The sequence below is a fragment of the Eleutherodactylus coqui genome, chromosome 5 (genome assembly GCF_035609145.1).
Source record: "Eleutherodactylus coqui strain aEleCoq1 chromosome 5, aEleCoq1.hap1, whole genome shotgun sequence".
NCBI classification, from domain to species: domain Eukaryota; kingdom Metazoa; phylum Chordata; class Amphibia; order Anura; family Eleutherodactylidae; genus Eleutherodactylus; species Eleutherodactylus coqui.
In genome coordinates this window covers 259,495,586-259,518,063 of record NC_089841.1, presented here as the reverse complement: position 1 = coordinate 259,518,063, position 22,478 = coordinate 259,495,586, and the positions used below count along the sequence as shown (strand labels likewise).

General features: G+C 39.0%; 1 protein-coding gene across 3 annotated transcripts in view; it reads left to right on the top strand.

Moving 5' to 3' along the window:
* The window catches only part of CRTC1 (CREB regulated transcription coactivator 1), a 151,495-nt gene extending 135,787 nt beyond the window's left edge, over positions 1-15,708 (top strand). For all 3 annotated transcript variants that reach the window (XM_066604597.1, XM_066604596.1, XM_066604598.1), the window contains 2 exons: positions 8,403-8,583; positions 8,669-15,708. In XM_066604597.1, the coding sequence (XP_066460694.1) occupies positions 8,403-8,583; positions 8,669-8,883 (396 nt within the window). In that variant the 3' untranslated portion in view covers positions 8,884-15,708. The remainder of the gene's footprint in view (positions 1-8,402; positions 8,584-8,668) is intronic.
* The last annotated feature ends 6,770 nt before the right edge of the window (positions 15,709-22,478 follow it).

Here is a 22,478-nt window from a genome sequence, read left to right as displayed (position 1 = left end):
ATCCTCGTTTTCATATGCACTATGGGGAAAAAACTGTCTTTAAAAATGAAATTTTATTTTTTCTCCTCTAAATTGCATTAACTCCTGAAAAGAAACTGGGTTCAAAATACTCATGATACCCCTCAGTAAATACATTAAGGGGGTGTAGTTTTTTAAAATGGGGTCATTTGTGGGGGTGTCTATCATTGGGACACCTATGAGTGTTTGCAATCTTGGCTTGGTGTAGGAAAACAAAATGTTCCTGGAAATGTTAATAATTGTTCAATTTGTACGTCTCCTAAATGGTTAAAAAAAAAACTAATGTTTTTCCAATGTGCTTCCAAAATAAAGTAAACAGATGGAAATATTTATCTTATCAAAATTGTGTATAGTTACTTTGCACATATTTGACATATTGCAGTTGCAAATGTGAAAAAAAATCGTGTTTTTTTTTTTTTTTTTTTCCAAAATTTTCCCATTTTTGACGCTTTTAATAAATATACACAGATTTATTGGTCTATTTTTACCACCTAAATGAAGTGCAATATGTGGTGAGAAAACTGTTAGAATCACTTGGATATGCAAAACCTTTACAGAGTTATTCTATGATAAACTGACGTGTCAAATTTCCAAAATTTGGCTGTCACTAAGGAGCAAACAGGCTTCATCACTAAGGGGGTTAAGCATCTTTTCACACCTTCTGAGTACTTTTTTTGCCCTCCTTCTCTTCCACCAGCTGTCTAGCCGTCTTCCGTCTTGTTCAGCATCCTTACTTAACAAGTTCCTGATAGTTTCACTTCCTGTTTACCATTATCACTCAACCATCCCCTATGCTCACAGGTAATTTTTTTGCCATTTCTATGCGACACACCAGGGTAGCATATTCAAGGTATACTACTCATTTATATTTGCCAAATTCAATTACTATTACATAGTAACATAGTATTTTAGGTTGAATGAAGGGCACTGTCCATCTAGTTCAGCCTGTTTTAACCTCCCCCCTTGTTGGTCCAGAGGAAGGCAAAAAAAAGACAGCGAGCCAATCAGCTCCTATGGAGCAGTAATCCCTGGATCAACATTTGAGATAAACAACCCCACTGGTCACTTAATGTCTATATCCTGTAATATCGTAGCGCTCTAGAAAGACATCTAGTCCCCTTTTAAACTCCTCTATGGATTTTACCATCACCACATCCTCAGGCAGAGAGTTCCATAGTCTCACTGCTCTTACAGTAAAGAACCCCCTTCTATGTTAGTGATAAAACCTTTGTTCCTCTAGACGTAGAGGATGCCCTCTTGTTACCTTTGCAGTTCTGGGTATAAACAGATCATGGGAAAGATCCTTGTATTGTCCTCTAATGTATTTATACATAGTTATTTGATCGTCCCTTAGCTGTCTTTTTTCCAGGATATTATAACCTTAATCTACGGGTTAAATCTTAACTATCCGTCTGAACAAGTTAGTGGTCACCTTGAATACACCCACACAACTTGATCCCAGAGTTTCCCTTTATACCCCAGGTCAGGTTGAACATGTAAATTTATAACGTAGGCACTATTGTATGGTCTAGTCCGCTGTTTTCCTGTCTTATTCGTAGATACTGAGTTACCAATTTTCTTCAAATAAAAATAACCGTATTGCCGCATAGTAATCACCACGCTACACATACAATTTCCACAATGTCTCATACAACCAAGTTACAATTACATTACTACAACTCCCATCTGGCTTTTCGAGTAGTTTACTTGTATAGAAAGCTCCTCTATCTCCGTCTTGTAGCTGTAACAGTTAAGGATACACACATGGTTATGCAAGACATTCACTTGCCCTAGTAGTTACCATAGCTTTCCATAGTTTCGTGTTGACAGTTGACACATCTCTCAAAGCATGACAGTAATGCCCTTCTTAGCCAGCAAAGGGGACAATCCTGACCTCAGTGGAGGACAGACAATTTTGTAAGAAATAAGTTTTCTTACCTTTTTGTTTATAGAGTTTTCTGTCTGTCCTCTCCAGAGAAGAGAAAATCGCTGAATTCTGCACTGGGATCTGGATTGAGATATTCCAATCCCCGTTGGACACCCAAGTGTTAGTGAAAGCTTGCTTATTGGTATGTTTTTAGGTATCCAAATTAATAGTTAAATGCTCGAGCATTGAGGAAGCTTACAAAACAAGCACACCAGATGTGATTGGAAATCATCTCTCCGGTACATCTCACTTTTATAGGGTTGAAGTAAAACAGAACATATTCTATCGTGCATAATAAGCTTAAATAAATCTCTTAAAGGAAAATGCCAACAATATAACAAACTGAAGCATATGAGATAAATGCATGATACAAAATACATATCTATCTACTGCTAACACTATATCCATACACAAGAAACATTGACTCTATTCTTAGCCTACCATTTTACTTGAAAAATACAGTTGCACTCAAAATTATTAACCTCATTGCAAATTAGGTTGATTTGCGAAATTTAAAAATCTTCAGCTGTTTGCAAATAAACAAGAATAATTTAAAGGGCCACTATTGTGATTTTTTTTTTTTTTTTTTTTTCATTCATTATGTAACTATCTCCCCAGTATATATATCGGCTAGTATTACTTTGGTTAGTTATTCCATTCTATCTGAAACTTCTGGCCCTTTACTCCTTAGGTGATCATGTGATCTCCATTCTGACCAGATCAGATTTACTTTGGGTTTATACCGTCTGAAACTAGTCAATTTGTCAGTCAGCATAACTCCTCTTCAATATTACATAGACTGTACAACACATGCTCTTGATTCTCGGGCAGTCGAAAATGTGTAAACGGGTTACCTCGTTCAGTAATAGGAAGCAAAGTGTGATTACTAATGGTACATCCTCAAATTTGGTCGTAGTCACCAGTGAGGCACCACTGTAGTCGGTATCTGGTCCTCTTATTTGTAATATGTATATTAACAACCTTCTAGAGGACTTCTAGAATATCAATACTTGCAGGTGAATTTAGGCTCTGAAGCAAAGTGTTTAATTATATATTAAATAGTAAAACACGGAGTAAAACATCCACTGAAGAAGACTTAGGCTGGGTTCACACAGGGCGGATTTGCTGCGGTGTTGCCGCGCGGAATTTCACCGCGGCCGCTAATCTCGGGAATAGCCAGCCATGTGGACGAGATTTCTGAGAAATCTCGTCCACACAGGGCGGCTAATCCGCTGCGGTAAGTCCGGCTGAAGCTGCGGCCACCGCAGCCGCGGTTTCAAAAGATGCAGCATGTCTGTTTACTCTTTTTTTTTGTTTACTTTCGTCGTGGCCGCGCTCTCCTCTGTGGAGCGCCGGCCGCAACGAAAAAGCGAGCGGCCGGGCCGCTTCAAAGCCGCGGCGGCTTTTTCCGTGGCGGTTCTCCCGGCGGAAATCTCGCGGTTTTTGCTGCGGCCAAGCCGCGAGATTTCCGACGGGAATACGCCCTGTGTGAACCCAGCCTTAGAGATGTTTGTAGATGCTAAACTTAATGTTAGGAATGAGTGCCAGGCTGCTACTCTCAAGGCAAATAGAACATGGGACGCATCAAAAGAGGCATTGTTGCTCCTGACAAGAACATAGTTATACCTTTTATACAAATTACTGGTCATATTTGGCATGAAGTATCTATACAATTTTGGATACTTCTGTATGAGGTGGTCAAAACTGAAGGAGAGTGGATACAGAGGAGGGCAACTAGGATAATTAATGGATGAATTGGAGTACCAAGATGGGCTATTAAACGTGGGGTTATTCAGTTTGGACAATGATGGTTTAGTGACTGTCGTATTACAATGCAGATATATTTGAATGGGCAATACGGAGATCTTTCTAATTTTTTATTGTATAGATCTGTAACAATGACAAAGGGGCACCCTCTGATTTTGGTGAAAACTACTTTCCTCTAGACAGAGATTGTTTACATAAGAACGGCGAGACTACAGAACTCTTTGCCATAATTGATTCATTGTACATGTTTGAGTGGTCTTGAATGCCTTTCTTGAACATAAGATTATTGTAGGTTATGAGGACTAGAAGTATGGAGATGGGGCATTGATCCAGGGACTTATTCTGAACGATGAAACTAGACTGCTTTGGAGTGAAAGCAGAGAGTTCCATAGTCTGACTGCTCTTACCGTAAAGATCTCCTGTGTTGGTGTAGAAACCTTCTTTCCTCTAGACATAGAGGGCAACCCCTTGTTACAGTCACAGCCCTGGGTATAAATAGATGATGGGAGAGATCTCTGTATTGTCCCCTGATATATTTATATAAATTTACTAGGTCACCCCTCAATCATCTTTTTTCTAAAGTAATTAGCCCCAATTTTGATAACCTCTCTGGATATTGTAGTCCATTTATTCCATTTATTACTTAAGTTGCCCACCTTTGTACCTGCTAAAGCTCTGATATGTCCTTCGTGAGTACCGGTGCCCAAAACTGTCCTCAATACTTCATGGGTGGTCTGAACAGTACTTTGTAAAACGGAAGAACAATGTTCTAGTCATATGCCCCTACACCTCTTTTAAAGCACATCATTATCCTATTTGCCTTGGCAGCAGCTGCCTGACACTGATTGCAACAGTTAAGCTTACAGTTAACTAAAACCCCTAAGTCCTTTTCCATGTTCGCTTTGCCCAGTGGTTTCCCATCTAGTGTGTAAAGGTGACATGTATTTCCCTGCCTGTGTGCATAACCTTACATTTCTCCGTGTTAAACATCATCTGCCACGTTTCTGCCTAAGTCCTCAACTTATCTAGATCCTCTTGCAACCACATTCTGTCATCGCGTGTTAATTTATACTGTCTTGAAATATTGATATTTTACTGTGCAATCCCTCTACCAGGTAATTAATATTAGAAAGAATAGAGCCAGTTGCTTACCCACTTACACACATTTTTACCCAGACTAAGCATTCTCATCTTATGTACCAACCTTTTATGCGGCACAGTATTAAACGCTTTGGAAAAGTCCAGATCCAATTACTCTTTCCGTTCCAGTCTAAAACTTACCTCCTCATAGAAGCTGATTAGATTGGTTTGTCAGGAGCGACCCGTCATAAACCCATGCTGACATGGAGTAATACCGCTATTTTCCTTCAGGTACTCCAGGATAGCACCTCTGACAAGTGAGACTTACCGGCCTGTAGTTTCCAGGTTCACTTTTGGACCCCTTTTTGAATATTGGCACTATATTAACTATGCGTCAATCCACTTAGAGACCCTGTCACTATAGAGTCCTTAAATATAAGAAACAAGGGTCTATGTGCCACATTAATTCCCTTAGAACCCAGGGGTGTATGTTATCGGGACCCGGTAATTTTTTTTTTTTTTTCACTTCTTCCTGGGTTAAACTGGTGACATTTAGTGAAGTTTACTTTTATCACTCTGCATCTCGTGTGACATTTCATTTTCCTCTGTGACTATACTGTAGTCAAAACTGTTTAATAGATTTGCTTTCTTCTTATCACCCTCTACAATTTTTCCTACATTATTTATTAAAGGAGCACCATTTCAGTATTAATCTTTTTACTATTTATATAATTTAAGAACAGTTTAAGGTTAATTTTACTCTCCCCTATCTGTCTCCACCTTTGCAGCTTTTACCTGCTTTTTACATAATTTTTTTTTCCTTTATGGGTTTTAAGTGCTTCTTCATTGCCTTTTTGTTTTTAGTAGTTTAAATTCTTTCTGTTTGCCATTTGTCCCCTTTTCCTCTTTATTAAGCCCCATTGATTTTCTCCTATTCCTAACCTTTTATTTCTGTAAGGCATGGACCGCTCACAGTAAGTGATTAGGATGTTTTTAAACATTTCCCATTTATTCTTTGTACTCTTATTTTTCAGGACATTGTCCCAGTCAATAAGGTTAAGGGCATCTCTGAGCTGGTCGAACTTTGCCTTTTTAAAGTTTAGTATTTTTGTAGCTCCCCTATAAAACTCTTTCATGAAAGACAAGTTGAAATGTATTATATTATGGTCACTATTTCCCAGGTGGGTGGGGGGGTTGTGTGTGTGTTTTTTTTGTTTTTTGTTTTTTTTTGCTGGTACCATTTTGAAATGCGTACGACTTTTTTTGTTTGTTTTGTTTTTGGTGACTAGGTGAGCAGAAAAAGAGTAATTCTTTTGTTTTTTTTCTGAGTAGAAAAAAACAACATCTTGCTGGGTAAATAATTACTTTGATAGGACTTCTACAGATGCAGCGATACCAAATATGTCTTTGGGTTTTATTAAGATTCTTTTATTATAAATGTGGCAAAAGGTTTTTTTGTTTTTTTTTTAAACCTATTACCTTTTTATTTTAGTTTTTTAATTGTTACTACTTTTTAAAACTAATTTTTACATATTTTTTTAGTCCCCCCAAGTGAATAAGAACTTAAGGTGATTTGATCGCTCCTGCAGTATGATGTAATGCCATAGCATTACATTATACTGTGATCTGACAGGCAATCTATCAAGTCACGCCATGGCTTGCTGCACCCCAAGCTTGTTGGGGTGTGCCAATTCAGGACTAGCCTCACTGGATCTCTACCCTTCCTTCTGTCACCCAGCTAGCTTCCTGCTCTCTCATATTACCATCCACCCCACATCTACCCCACTGAGTGCCTTCTTAGTGGGTATCAAACTTCTTTCCGTGGTGCCACTGAATCTATGTTTACATGACTTAAATTTATTTTGTCCATTTATTTACAAAGGAGTTTTGATAGTCTGAAGGGGGCATTGTGAGGGTGGCAAATTGCAATTGTGTTGGTTTGTTTTAAAGTAGACATTATGAAATCTGGAATGACTTTTAAAACATACCCGTTCCTTTTGCACTTAACCCCTTAAGGACCAGGCTGTTTTGTACCTAAAGGACGAGACACTTTTTAGTGATTTTACCCATATGTTTTTTGGGTTTTTTTTACTGCCCTATTTTTTTTCCTTCAGCTACCAACATTTATTTTTTCTTCATTTATTATCCCCCGTGACATATAGACCTATTTTTTTTTTATATTTCATTTTTACTGACTTTTTCCATTATTTTTTTTATTTTATTGAAGGTAGAAAGGTTTTTTTGAACACTTAAATAGTTTTCTTTCTTTTTATTTGAATATTTACACTAAAATAAAGTATGAAAATGGGTTCCTCATTTTGTTTTGGACATTTTGATATATAACTTGTATAGTTTTGGATTACAGGGCGCATACGGTTGCCATTGGCTTTGGGTCATTTTCTTTTTTATGTATATAGTTTTATTTTATTCTGTAACTGTTTTTGCTTATTCTTTTAACTTTTTTTTTTTAACATCTGTAACCCCCATGACGTCCTATAAGACCTCTGTAAAATTAAAGGAAAAAAATATGAATGTCCCCCACTTTTCCACTGTAGCTGGGGCATCCATAGAAGCCCCAGTTTCAGGGAAAAACATCCCCCTGTAGTGATACTAGTCACTAGCAGAGCTGATCGGGATCTGCTAGGACCCTGTAGCTCTGCTGTGCCAAGGGATCCCAGTGGCCACATGATCACTGGGTCATATAGGGGAAGAAACACAATTCTGGGATGTATTAAGAGAAGCATAGAGTTTAGATCACCTGAGGTAATTATCCCCCTCTACTCTTCCTTAGTCAGATCTCAGCTGGAGTCCAGGTCTGGGCACCCCACTTTAAAAAAGGCATATACAAACTGGAGCAAGTTCAGAGAAGAGTTACCAAGATGGTGAGCGCTCTGCAAATCATGTCCAGTGAGGAACGGTTAAAGGATCTGGGAATATTTAGCTTGCAAAAAAGAAGGCTGAGAGGAGACTTAATAGCTGTCTACAAATATCTGAAGGGCTGTCACAGTGCAGAGGGATCAGCCCTATTCTTATCTGTACAAGGAAAGACTAGAAGCAATGGGATCATACTGAAAGGGAGGAGACACAGATTAGATATTAGGCAGTGAGGGGGATCAATGAGTGGAACAGGTTACCATGGGTGGTGGTGAGTTCTCCTTCAATGGAAGTCTTCAGAGGCTGGACAGACATCTGTCCGCGATTATTTAGTGATCCTGCATTGAGCAGAGGGTTGGACCTGATGATCCCGGAGGTCCCTTGCAACTCTACCAGTCTAAGGTTCTATTAAACTAAAAATTCTAAATCGCTGTGGGAATTTTTGTACATTGTTTCACCGCCAGATGGAAAACTGTGATAAAGCCAACTAGGGCTGGACCCTAAAACCAACCACATGGGCTACCTCTATGGTATGTATGCCCTTGATTCACATCGTGCACATTTGTAGGGGGAAAAAGTCAACAGTTTGATTCCTAGATTAGTTAGTAATGTTTTTATTATTATGCTAATCTTATCACTTAACTCTTTAGTACTTACTGCTGATTGTTTTATTAAGGCTTTTTTGTATTTTTTAGCTATAATTTTTTTTCTTTCCTTTTTTAATTTTCTTCTACAGCTTGAACAGTTTAATATGATTGAAAATGCAATTAGCTCCAACAGCCTCTACAGCCCTTGCTCAACCCTCAACTATTCTCAGGCCGCTATGATGGGACTTACGAGTAGTCACAGCAGCTTACCAGATTCTCAGCAGCTTAATTATTCCAGCCACAGCAACATACCGAACATCATCCTCACAGGTAAACCATTTCTGCCCAGCTTGAGGACTCTGCATGAGGCACACTGTGTTTTTGTTATCTAATGCTTATGTTTATAATTTTGCAGTAACTGGGGAATCTCCTCCAAGTTTATCGAAGGAACTTACCAATTCTTTGGCTGGGGTTGGAGATGTGAGTTGTTTTGACTCTGATTCACAATTTCCCTTGGATGAACTGAAAATTGATCCCTTGACATTGGATGGACTGCATATGCTTAACGACCCAGACATGGTCTTGACTGACCCTGCCACAGAAGATACTTTCAGAATGGACCGACTGTAATCAAAACTCTTGCAAATTATGATATGCTGCCCCCTTCCCCAGCTGAGCATAAAGGTTCAGCAGGTCAGCTATGTCTAAGGCAACTGCTGAGAGGTGTCGCTCTGTGATGTACAATGAGTAAAACCTTGTTGTCCCAAGCTTGCAATGCTACAAAATCCCTCATTGTGCAACATGTTTTAGATCTTGTATTTCACTCATTGCAGCCTGCTGAAGGACTACACATGAAATCCCCACACTCACCAACAAAGTTGTCCTCGAATGAACTGACATAAGCACCTGCACGGAATATGGGAAATGAGCATTATGCAGGAAAGTTATAATTCTCACCAGATATATCCAATATTGCTGCATACAGAATTTAAACTGTGATGAATGAAAGGCCAGAACATAAGTGGTAATTATTTGTATAACATATAGTTGGGCTTATGTTTGAGGCGAATGTGCTGCATGAAAACATTACCCATCCCCATCATTCATAAAGGAGTGAAGAAGTTCTGGGCAGTGCTATGGAGAGCATGGAAGGGTCTTCAGTGGAGATTTTCCTGTAGCTACATCCATCTGACGCAAGCTTCTTCCTATTCCAGTCTTTTAAATGGTGTATTTTGTTAATTGTTTTGTTTCTTGGTCTCTTGACCTCGTTGCTGCAGGAAACAGCCGGCAACAATCATGTTGAGTAATGCTATTTAATTTTCTATGATATTTAAGTGTTCTAAAGGTATGGAGTGTTGTGATGCTTCATAATGCCAACGTTTGGGGTTTTCTTATGCAAACTGGAAATTAATTTCTGTAGAATATTGAAAAGGGAATGCTGTGCTAATCTTACCTGGAAACTCACTCATTCTAGAAAGGATGGCCAAACCGCGGTTGTCATTTGTGGAATAGTAATAGTTCCATTCCGCTGGGTAATTGGTAATTACACATTGACACTAAATTACACTTTCATCGTTGTGTCAGTCTTGTTTAATTGCTGCTGGAAAGTGTTATAGCATCTTAAAACCTATTTTCTCCCCTTTTGTATGCTAATTACATATAGCATGCCCATGCATGCTGTTAAGACTATCTGCCATTGAGAAGGTGTCTCTGATGCAATGCCGCACATTTAGAATACCAGCTCGATTACCTGCATCACGGAAAAATGATGACACGGAAATATCACTGTCTTTGAGAAGTAACTGTGCACGATGCAGACGGGCTCTGGGACTTGTGCACATTATACTCTAGTGGTCTGAAAGCGCTCTACACATTCCTATGGACTAATGCCTGGAAGGTTGCTACTTCTGTAGACTAGACTGTGGGATGAGTGATTAATACTAACGTGTATGCATGTGTCTGTAAACCCAAATTGGTAAAATCAGCATTAGAACAAAACTGATATTGGCCATGTTACTTTCTGTACAAACCCCTCAGCATTATTAGCTGCTTTTTGTATTTAGCGTTCCTAAAGTGAAAACTGAACTTTTCCCTAAAGTGAACGACTACAGTTGGTTGCTGGTTTTGCTTCATTTTAGCCTGAAACGTTGATGGGGGAAAAAGTAGAAAAAATATTCAGTTCTGAATACAAGTTAGTAAATAAGGAATTGGTTTACATTTGATTCTTTTAAATTTTGCTTTTAGTCTATCGATTTAAGAGTTGCCTGCAAGTTTTCATTTGTTTTTTACTTGTTGGCAAACTTTGAAATAATTGTTCTGTGTTTGAGCAAGTATAAGTGCACACTTCCGTAAACTCTTCAGTGACACTGAGGAATTCATAAGGTGGACGGACACCGTTGCTGAGATTTGGCACACAAGGTTTAAAATGCTGACAGTTGAAGCTCAGAATATGAGTACCAACTTACCTCTTGGCAGCTAGTTGTCAGGTTCTTCATTGTACCCTGCTAATCCTAGCCCTCCTTGTCTACAAGCTACATTGACTGACATGCATACGATACCAAGTCAGATTCCCATGGCAGACCATTAAGGACCACTGTGGTGATGCTTGGTCCATGCTGACATGTCACGCTGTGGTAACTGGCTGCTTCTGCTATGTGAGCTGATGTCACATTGTCTCAAGTACATTTGTAAACACGAGAGATTGGGAGTGCAACAGTGAAAAATCAAGAGTACAAGTAAATTTTTGGTTTAAACATTTTTCCTGAAAACTCTATTTTTAAACCACGGAGAATACCCTCTAAGTCCACAAGCATGCTTAGGTGATTTTATTATGTAGACACTAATCTTAAAATCGCAGATACAACATTGAGACAGGCAACAAGCTGTACTATCTTCCCACTACGTCTGTAAGCATGGCCACACTTGAGTTTTGTTTACAGGCTGCTTGACGGGTCTCTCCGGTCAATTGCTTGGGGAGTTTATCACAAGATATAGCTAGGTTTTAGAATTCATTAGGTTAAAAAATGCCTGATAAAAATACTTGCTGTTTTTCCTCTCTTCCTGTCTTACGAGAACAGTACTATGAAAGTTTTTAAATATTGGTAAAGAATATGTACCCCGGGAGTTCCCCTTATCGGCAATACTATGCTGTGACCACACAATGGTTGCCGAGCACGTTTTTATTATTGCACGTAGATTACAAAAGCCTGCCAAGTTTTCCACATCTTTGTAGATTCCCTTCATTGGCGCTGTAGCACCCTAGCGGTCACAGCAACAAGATCGCCGCAGCCTTGGCTGTCTGCCGGCACGCAGGCAATGCTTACCAAAAGATGAAATAAAACAATCCTAACATTTCATGTTGACTTTACAGTATGACTGCTTTCAGAATGCCTGCATACAGTATGTGTATTCAGAAGATTGTTGAACTATGCAGCTATTAATATAGTAGCAAACTTAATTTAATGCCTCCTGTGGTGTTTGTCAAAGATTACATAAGAATGGAGGCAACTCTTCACGTTTTACATTGAATATAACATTTACTGTAAATTCCAATATAAATGTGTTGTCCACCGCCTACCTGCTCTAAATATAAGCCAGTTTGTGTTTACAACTTTTACATCCATTTTATTGCTTAAACTAAATGAAAATCTGCTTTCATATAAAGTGCTCGCATTACTTTAGTGGTTTTAAATATGTGGCTAAAATATCCATCCATGAGCTCTTATAACATACAACACAAGCAATGCTGTGGGTTCTTATTAAAGTGATGCTGTACATAGCCCCCATCCCGCCTAAAAATGATCACTGAGGAGGTAGTTGGTGTCATTACATCACAGAATCCCTGTATACAGCATAGACAACAAATTGGAGGGGGTGGTAGAAGAGCTGGCAGCAGGTGATCGCTTCTCGCTGTTGGGGTCTTCTGGATTTCCTGCTGGTTGGATAGACACATTAGTTGTTCAAGTGTTTGCTGATTGTTTCACCTTGAATTAATTTCCAGCACCATAGTAAGCTGACTACAAATGCAGTATATTCAGTGACAGATGTTGCAAAATAGAATTGCTTTACTTCTCTACAATTTGTGCAACAATTGCCCCAAAGCAAGTTTGAGATAGCTGTTAAATGGAAAGTATGATTTTATAGAAGAATTTGCTTTTAGGCTATATAGTTCTGTTTCCAGTATTTGGTGCGCATGTTACTTCAGATGATACCTAGGAAGATAAAGGGGTATCCTTTACTAAATACAACAGCATTTTAGATAATGAACATGCCAGACCTGAAAGGCCCTTTTACACAGGCCAATAATTGTCTGAATTCCGACTATCCAGCGGGAATCTGAACGATTGCCGTTCAGAGTAAATGCACGCCCGACAATGTCTAATGAGGATTCGTTTGCTTCTCCCTCGTCGTGCAGTTTTTGTATGCAGAAAACTAAATGTTGGATCGGCCATATAAAGAGTAGACGCTTATGAACAACTGCCTGCTTGGGGCTACCAACAAACGGGTGAGGGCGATATCAGGCTGTGAAACGCAGCCAATATCGTGCTCGTCAACGTGCGATTTACCCATAGATGCGAGGCGGTTTTCTTTAAATCGCCTCTCATAACTTCAGGAAAAGTTCACATTGCTGTGAATGGAGGCGGGCCGGAACGATCCCTGGCCCGCTTCACCTCCATTCACTAGTGATGATTCCTGTGTAAAAGCACCCTTGTTAAAGAGTTAACTCATCAGTGTCAGTAATTCTGGACCTCTTGCAGCATTGCAGCAACGTAAATGCAGTGGACTGACCTCTAATTCAATAAGTGTGGATGCCACAATATAGAAAAGCTACAGGCGGTATTTCCCATCAGTCATCTAGCCTTCAGTAAAGGTCGTCAAAGTAAAAGCTAAATGGAGTTTACATGACTGAACATGGCAACCCGTGGCAGCAGCCGCCCAACAACTCTAAGCAGAGCTCGGTTTGGTTGCTATAGGTAAAAAGACCACTTTTTCTTTATAGTTTTTATAAATATGGCCCAGTATTGAATTTTGACTCTTGCTTTTCGAGGACCGTTTACCATCTTTCTGCATTTTTGAGTTTGTTAAAAATAAAGCACATCATTAGCTGGACTTGATAAGAGTTATATGAATAAAACTCGTATGCACTTAAAAATCATTAGACGGAGGGTAACCGTCTCCGTGTGGGAGGGGCGCGACGTGGCCAGAATAAGTCATACGGGAAATGCAATCACATGGAAAGGATTACTCTGTACAGTGACTAAAGAACACATTACTCAGTTTTCAGAGCACGTGAACACATCTGTAATATGGCACCATAAATGGTAGTTTTTTTTCTTATGGCTTTCATGGAGAAAAAAAATCCTGGCACGTGTCATCGGATGTTGTAGTATGGAGCGATTTTCCCATATTATGCTTTGCTTCTAGGGAAGAATAACCCATGTGCCTCTCGGAGACCCAAAGTTTCATTTTCCCAAACCCACACTAATATATTCTAAAGAAATTGCATTACTAGCCGTTCTCTAATGAATGCTAATTATTAACTAACTTGTAAACCAGTAGCAGGGCGGTCACGTGGAGTTTGTTTAACACTACTAACTTGTCTAGCTTTTGTCTCTCGATGGCAACTCATTTCCTAAATGAGAATATGTTAACTATTTTAATGCTTTCTAGCGGTATAACGTCTTTGTATTTCATAGTTGCTACAGGATAGGGGTTGGTCCATTAACTCATCAACAGCAGTTAGTTGGTGCCGCCACCTTTCTGTTTTTGGGTCCGAGCTGTGGAGAGTGTGTGTGAGAAGTCTGCAGTAGTGCAGTAAGCCAGCATTGTTTGCTTCAGCTTGCAGGGGGCTTTATATTTTTATTGTAGTAAAGTAGATGTCCTATCTCCACATCATTCATATTTATTCCTAGGAAATGCTTCACGAGACTGTTCGCTAACCCTTTATAAGACTGCTGAGTAAGTCTGAACCATGGGAATGGTGGGAGCCAGTCTGCTCATCAGCTAGTGTGTGGAAACATTTGGGTTAATCGAAAAATGAAATCCACTTGTCAAGAATAGCCCTACTGTGAGGCTGCTTGTGATGCTAACGCATTTGTAGCCTTCAGGAGTAACATCTGAGGTGCCTCTAGATGCTGTGTGGTGCCTTGTATATTACCAGGCCAAGATGATAAGAAATGATGTAACAATGTCAAATTCTGATTATATATAGGAAAATATATATATTATTCTAAGCTACTTTTGGAGACATCACTGTTAACTGTTACACTCGCAATGTATAAAGTATATTTTCTACAATACTGTTTCAAGAGACTTTTGTCTGGACATATGCTGCTTTAACATTTCGCATTTCATGACTCCCCACCCCCACCCCCCACCTTTTTGGGATTATTGGGAGGTATTGGCTCAAATTAAGACTGTTGTGCATGCTTACATTTGGAAACTAACGGTATTCTCATAGCTGGAGTATACCTAAATTTAAAACTGTGATTTGATCTAAAACGGCAGATATTAACTAATGGCATGAGTGGTGACAGGAGAAAGCTGCTTTATATAGAATTGTGCATAATGAGCGCAAAAAAAAAATTAGTATATGCTGCGTGCATGAAAACCATGCATAGGCGCCAGAAACAAGAGCATCAGCGATATTATGAGCTGCAAGTGCATGCCAATAGAATTACTTTCCCATTATTTGTTAAATATGTATTCGTCACAAGTCTATGTATTGCCATTACGGTTTAACTGCCATTGAGTGACTGGAGTGCCAGGACACGATGTAATGTATCCATTGTAAACTAGATCAAAGATTTTATGACATTTTGGAGTCTGGATAACATCGGTATGCAATCTGCTTTTCTTTTACACCACATGATATGTCTTAAATGTACTAATTTGCAAAACTGTATAAAAATATATTTCTTTAAGAAACTATATAAAAAAAAAATCCACTCAAACCAGCATGGTACAAAATATCCAACTGTACAATGAAAAATACAAAAGGTCTGAATAAATAAATATATTCTAAATATTGAATGTGGATGTGTGAATGAAAATATTTCCTTTTGGCAATGAGCCTGTCACTGTGAGTCTGAAATGAGAGACTACTTGTTTAATATGTTTGTTTAAAGGAAAAAAAGTGCTAGTGTTGTCTAATGTATTTTTAGTTATTTATATGGAGTAGGCTAGGCATGGGTGCATGTGCATTTTCTATGCTAGCACGGCAACATAAATATCTGTGTATTATAAATCATTTTTACCTTTTTAAAAAGATCATTGTGTGGAATTTATATCTTGCAAATCAAACACTATATATTATGTCCTATTCATTTGTGTTTTTTTTTTTTATTTTTATTTTATTTTTCTCTTTATGGGAATGGAAATATTGGAAGGGGCTATTTGTTTTTTACTGTGGTGTTACTTGCCTTATTTGTAGGCTTCACAAATTAAAGAAATTTAAAAAAAAAAAAAAAGTTTGAATCCTCATTATGTTTGATTGCAATAGTTTATTAGGATTCAGGCCACATAGCTAGGGCTTAATTAACAACCTGGTTTCTCCGCGCAGAATTCTAAAAATCCTCCAACTAGGGAGATATGACCCATACTGAAAGGAGAAAGGAAAAAAATGTTCTTGTATATGCTGTGGATCTTCATTAGTGTAGCAGAGAATCAGCCATGCACATGTAAAAGAAGAGCAAGACAATGCTTGACGTAATACACACTAGAAGGGAAAATGTGGCAGCGCTTCCCAAAAGAAGTAGAACACTTCTATAAAATGAAGGCAGCAGGCAGTGCCTAACACCTGACAGGTGGATGTGTGCCTCAAGACTCCTTGGCGAACACCCTCTTCAATCCAAGAAAGCGCTTATCCTTTCCTGGGGGAGGGGCTCTCAGTCTTGACCATTGCAGACCTGGTGTTAGGTGTATAGATTTGAATCGGGCAAGCACACCGCATGGCCCACTCCTAACCAGTTTACCTTTGCCTGCCAAAATATAAAGACAGCACTAGAGGCAGACTCGCTACATAAATCACAGCACAAGAAATAAGATCAATGAAGAGACTGAAAAGTCAGGTTACTTGCTGGCATCTAAACGGGTACACCTCCCAGTACAACCTTAATGGTTAAGATACGCAAATTTGTTTCACAAGCAAGAATGCTACCACCTATCATCATTCTGTAGACCACACAGTGACTGCAGTACTTGGTCAGATTTAAGAATAAACATTTAGAATTAGTGACTCACAGCTGACATTTCTAATTGGAGTCATTCTCTTCCTTTTTTCTTTTCCATCTTGTCCAGATCATCATGATGCCTTTTTACAACCATGACACGCCTCTGCCTCTGAAAATAATGATAAATATATCCCAAACTGTACCCTGTATTTAAAATATGCCCTGCGCTGTCACCTGATTAACATGTGTGCCAAGCTGGTTTCTGATTAAAATCATGGCCCTCATGTTGACCTCCTGTTTTAAAATCTAGGCCCAGGCATAAAATAATAGACAAGTAGAGGACAGGAGAGCTCTGAATGAGTGGACTTAGTAAGGAAAGAAGACAATAGGATCTGTGATGTCTCATACTTCAACAGCAGGGGAGCAGAACATAAGCATGGTTCAGAGTACAGGACATAACACAAGTGTTAGATGACCAAGTTTCCAGGGCTCATCTATCTACATGTATGGCTGGATTATAAAAATGCAAATAAGGGAGATGGAACAATACCTCCACAGTGCCTCTTATTAAGTCCATGTTAGACACTTTATACAAGTTTTGTAACAATGACCAGCAATTGAAAGCAAAGCAAGACTCCATGCACAGAGCTGTTTCGGGGTGTTTGCCCCTCAGTGTGCAGCAGGATTCTGGCTTTGCTAGAGAGAGGCCTGTGTCGTCGGTCTTTTCTCCATAAGGATTACAAAAGAATTGCAGTTGCAGAAGGGGATAATCTTACTGTGCTTAATCAATTTGCACACCATATTTAAGGATCATAAAACCTTTAAAAATGTGTGCTCCCATTTCAGTCATATATGCCACGAACACAGTGATCACACTATCTTGGAGTGATTAGAGTTCATGGGTAGCATAATGGAATTATAACCCATCACTGAACATATGGTAAGAATGTTCCAGAACAACCTCTTAAAAATACATCTGACTTGCAATTGCACTAAGTTGACATGTGCAACTTTTGTTATTTATGCGTCATGTTGGGCTCTTATAGTGTAGAGGATTTACCCATTTCCTCTGCTTGTCTGTGGGAGATCATCATTAAGTTTCAACCAAAAACATTTATCACCTATCCACAGAATAGGTGATAAATATATGATTACTGAGGGTCTGACTGCTGACGTCCACAGAAATCCTGAAAATGGCAGACTCTGAGTTCCCTTTACTCAACGGAGCATCAGTGCACATGTTTGACCACCTCCCCTTTCAGAATTTACAGAACTAGCCGAGTTACGTGCTCATCTATCTCCATACACAATGAATGGAGCAGTGGTCGCATATATTTGTGGTCTTATGGTATGCTGATCTCGTGATCCTTGGGTCTCTTACATTTATTGCCTACCCACAGAATAGTTGATAAATGTTTTTGCTGTGCCCTTAAGAGGCAAGTTTTTCAAAAAGTCTCTCTATCTGTTCAACTCCCCACACATCTCGATGAAATAAACTGCCTTGGAAAACAAAGATTCACCAAATAAGGGTCAGGGGGCATTTGACGTATTACTTGAGTCCATTTTACATACCTACAATTACCTATTTGAATGTTCTTTAATTATATGCGCATACTTTTGGTGTTTTCAACCAGACAGCAGCTTTTTGCAGTCCAGCGAGGCTTCAGTGTAAATGTCCAGTCGCCTCTCATCAGAATATTTGTGTAGGAGGTTTTTCTTTCTTGTGTTGCATACAAACAGCTATTACCAAAGATTTATGTTAATCCTCTTCTAGCCTTTGCCTATGCTGACTCACTTACTGTTAGTATGTGTGTGGGTGAAACTGTTAAATGACAGTTATAGAACGCTTCACCCACTGTGCAAATAAAGGTAAATTGCTGAATCTTTTCAAAGCTGTTATACTCATTTCACACACACTCTGCACTGTATAAAATTAACCATCGGGGGCCATAAATTAGAAGCTGTATGGAGAGAGTCTTCATGTATTATGTGATTCATTTATAAAAGTTCTTATTAAAACCGAGTCGCGAAAACATTTGATTTTACTTTCAACACAAACTATAGTTATTCACTGACACAAGTCGGTACTTTAGAGTGAATCTCCATTCTTCTTCTGAATCTTTAGACCACTGTTTCCCAAACTCCAGTCCTCATGCCCCCAACAAACAGGGCAGGTTATCAGGATTTCCATAGTATCACACAGGTGATGTAATTATTCAGTGGCTCGGACATTGCCACATGTGTTCTCTATGTAGATTAGCCTCAAAGTATGACCTATTCATGGGTTGTGAAGACTGAAGTTTGGGAAACACTGCTATAGACATTTGTGGTAAAATAATCATCAGGACAAATATTTCATATTTAGTACAATGGAAATACTAAGGTTGTGTAATATACTGGGGCCATTAATTCCATCTGGTCCGTGCAAATTGCTTTAGCTCATGTCAGTCAACCCAGTGACTCCTCTAAAAGGAAAAGTGACTCATCTGTAGAAGGCCATCTCTTCATTCTTGACCCTCAGGAGATGCTTTAGATGTAGCATGTGTATGGAGACTTTTTTCCATACAGCATTGCCTGAAAATAAAAATATGTAAATGTGCTCATGTTCGTCACACCAGAGAACCTTGCAGAAGAAAAAATGACCTATCTGTAGAGGACTGTTTTGGATCCTCAGTTGAAAGTTTCTAAAGTGCTCTGCACAATTCGGCCCTTAAAGCCACCCTCCATTCCTGGAGAAACAAAGATGGCCGCACAGATTCTCTGACTGCCTGATGACATGTATATTGTTATACATCATTATTCTAAGATGTTATACCTGCTCTGATTACCCAGTGCTGCCCGCTATGAGCGGCGTCGGACAGTCAGCAGCACGTAGTGTCTCAGACCAGTGATTCATACTAATATACTGTTTGCATCAGCAGTCTGAGAATCTATGCGGCCATCTTTGTCCAGGTCTGGAGGCTGGTTTTTCATAGCACTGGAAATAACAAACTGGACACATGTTGATAGGCTTTACAGTACAAGGCCCCCGAAACTACATTTCATACTCTGACATCACTTCCTGGTCTATGGCTATTGGCTGACATTTCACCTCAGACTCCCTGCACTTGGCTGAAAGTCACCTTACAGACTTTCACTTGAGCCAATAGTATTGGTAATACTGAGACTTCATCGCAAAATCCAAAAGGAATCCCAGAGCTTGGGGTTCATTCTAAGTGGCGTAATACATTGTGTTAAAAGCCTATTGATTTCTCTTGGGCCACTCCCATCTGTGGATTTTCACATTGTTAAATAAAAACGCAGCATGTCCTATTTTGGTGTGTATTACTACCAATATAGGCTGTGGGGTTTAACAAATGCAGCAAATACACACGTTACATTTGTATTTGCTGTGTACTGCACATTACGTGTGCCACATAGGCCCATATGAGTAAGCCCTTAGTAGAAAACTTAATTATTAATGCTTTCAAATTTAAACACCCTGGAACATGTATGCGTTTTTGACTACACAAGTTTTTAGTCCTAGCGCTTCTATTAATCACAGGTGTAAATGGTGGATAACCCTCCATTAGTCATACAATATTTTCATGGCCTAATGCACATGCAAATATTAAATGCATAATCTGAAATGTTTTACTATATAGTATGCATATTCAATACTTTTTGAACATCAAATCTGTCTTGGGGTACGTTTCCACAACGCAGAAATGCCGCAGAATTTCTACATCCAAAAGTCAAAATCCACACCATTTGTCCGGATTTTGACTCAAGATAAGCTGCATATATGCAGCTGCTTTCAGTAGATACAACACTCACCTCCCAGTTCTTTGCATTATTAGCGCAGCCTTGCACCCATCAGCCTGTAGTGAGTGCAGTACTGCAGGTTAGGTGATGCCGAAGTCTATTTTATGTGTATTTTACACAGACTGCTTGTTTTTAACATGATGCGTTTCATCCTTTGTACTGTAACCTGGAGCAAACCAGGTAGATCTTACTGGTGAGCTGATATGCAAAACTAGCTTACCCGTCGCACGTTGCTGCGAAGACAGATATACATAAATTCGTTTTTATATATCTAGATAACAACCAATCACAGTGCAGCTTTCAAGTTACCTCAGCAGTATAATATATAGCAACCAATCACAGGACAGCTTTCATTTTACCTCAGGATTCTCAGTATCCAGCAATTGTATTGTGAAACGTTCGGCGGATGCATCATTTTGTAGTTGAACACTCATCCCGTTGCTCGTAATGCCTTTTGCTTTCGTGCTTGAGATGGAAATCAAACGATCTTTGTCTGGGGGGCATAACTGTCGACGACGCTCGCACGCGCGCCACCTATCGTAGGATAGTTGTACTATGCCAGTAATCTTCCCAGTAGTGTACTCAACAACTTCCCAAAGTTTCATGGTGATTGGATGACTGGTGTAGTAATGCATAAAGGACAGACAGACAGACAGACATTCATTTATATATATATATATATATATATATTATATACTAGCTGATGTACTCGGCTTCGCCCGAGTTAATTTGGTACTGGTGTTGATCTGGTGTTCACACGGAAAATCTTATGAAGTCGTGGTTTCTTTAGAGATACTGAGGAAAAACATATGTTCACCATTTTGCATAGTTCTCTGCGTTACCCAGGAAACACCACGTGGAGGTAACCATGCGACGTTTCCTTCATATAAAATGACATCAGGAAGTGAGAGAATTACATTCCGCACGTAAAATTTGGACACTAATTCTTTTGTGCTTAGAATTGAATAATGAAGTTGGGACCCATTAGCTTTTCGTATTTATGACATAATCCATGCTCGTGCCAAATTTCCGTTTCTATGACACCGTAAAGTGAGAAAATTACATTCCGCACGTAAAATTTGGACACTAATTCTTTTGCGCATAGAATTGAATAATCGAGTTGGGACCCATTAGCTTTTCCTATTTATGACATAATCAATGCTTGTGCCAAATTTCACGTTTCTATTAGCGTAAAATTTGGACGCTAATTCTTTTGCGCATAGAATTGAATAATTGAGTTGGAACCTATTAACTTTTACTATTTATGACATAATCAATGCTCGTGCCAAATTTCCTATTTCTATGACACCGGAAAGTGAAAAAATTACATTCCGCACGTAAAATTTCGACACCAATTCTTTTGCGCTAGAATTGAATAATGGAGTTGGGACCTATTAACTTTTCCTATTTATGACATAATCAATGCTCGTGCCAAATTTCCCGTTTCTATGACACCGGAAAGTGAGAAAATTACATTCCGCACGTAAAATTTGGACGCTAATTCTTTTGCACATAGAATTGAATAATCGAGTTGGGACCCATTAGCTTTTCCTACTTATGAAATAATCAATGCTCGTGCAAAATTTCCCATTTCTATGACACCGGAAAGTGAGAAAATTACATTCCACACGTAAAATTTCAACGCTAATTCTTTTGCGCTAGAATTGAATAATCGAGTTGGGAACCATTCGCTTTTCCTATTTATGACATAATCAATGCTCATGCCAAATTTCCCGTTTCTATGACACCGGAAAGTGAGAAAATTAGATTCCGTACGTAAAATTTGGACGCTAATTCTTTTGCGCACAGAATTGAATAATCGAGTTGGGACCCATTAGCTTTTACTATTTATGACATAATCAATGCTTGTGCCAAATTTCCTGTTTCTATGACACTGGGAAGTGAAGAAATTACATTCCGCACGTAAAATTTCGACGCAAATTCTTTTGCGCATAGAATTGAATAATCGAGTTGGGACCCATTAGCTTTTCCTACCTATAACATAATCAATGCTCGTGCCAAGTTTCCCGTTTCTATGACACGGGAAAGTGAAAAAATTACATTCCGCACGTAAAATTTCGACGCCAATTCTTTTGCGCTAGAATTGAATAATCGAGTTGGGACCCATTAGCTTTTCCTAGTCATGACATAATCAATGCTCGTGCCAAATTTCACGTTTCTATGACACCGGAAAGTGAGAAAATTACATTCCGCACGAAAAATTTGGACGCTAATTCTTTTGCGCATAGA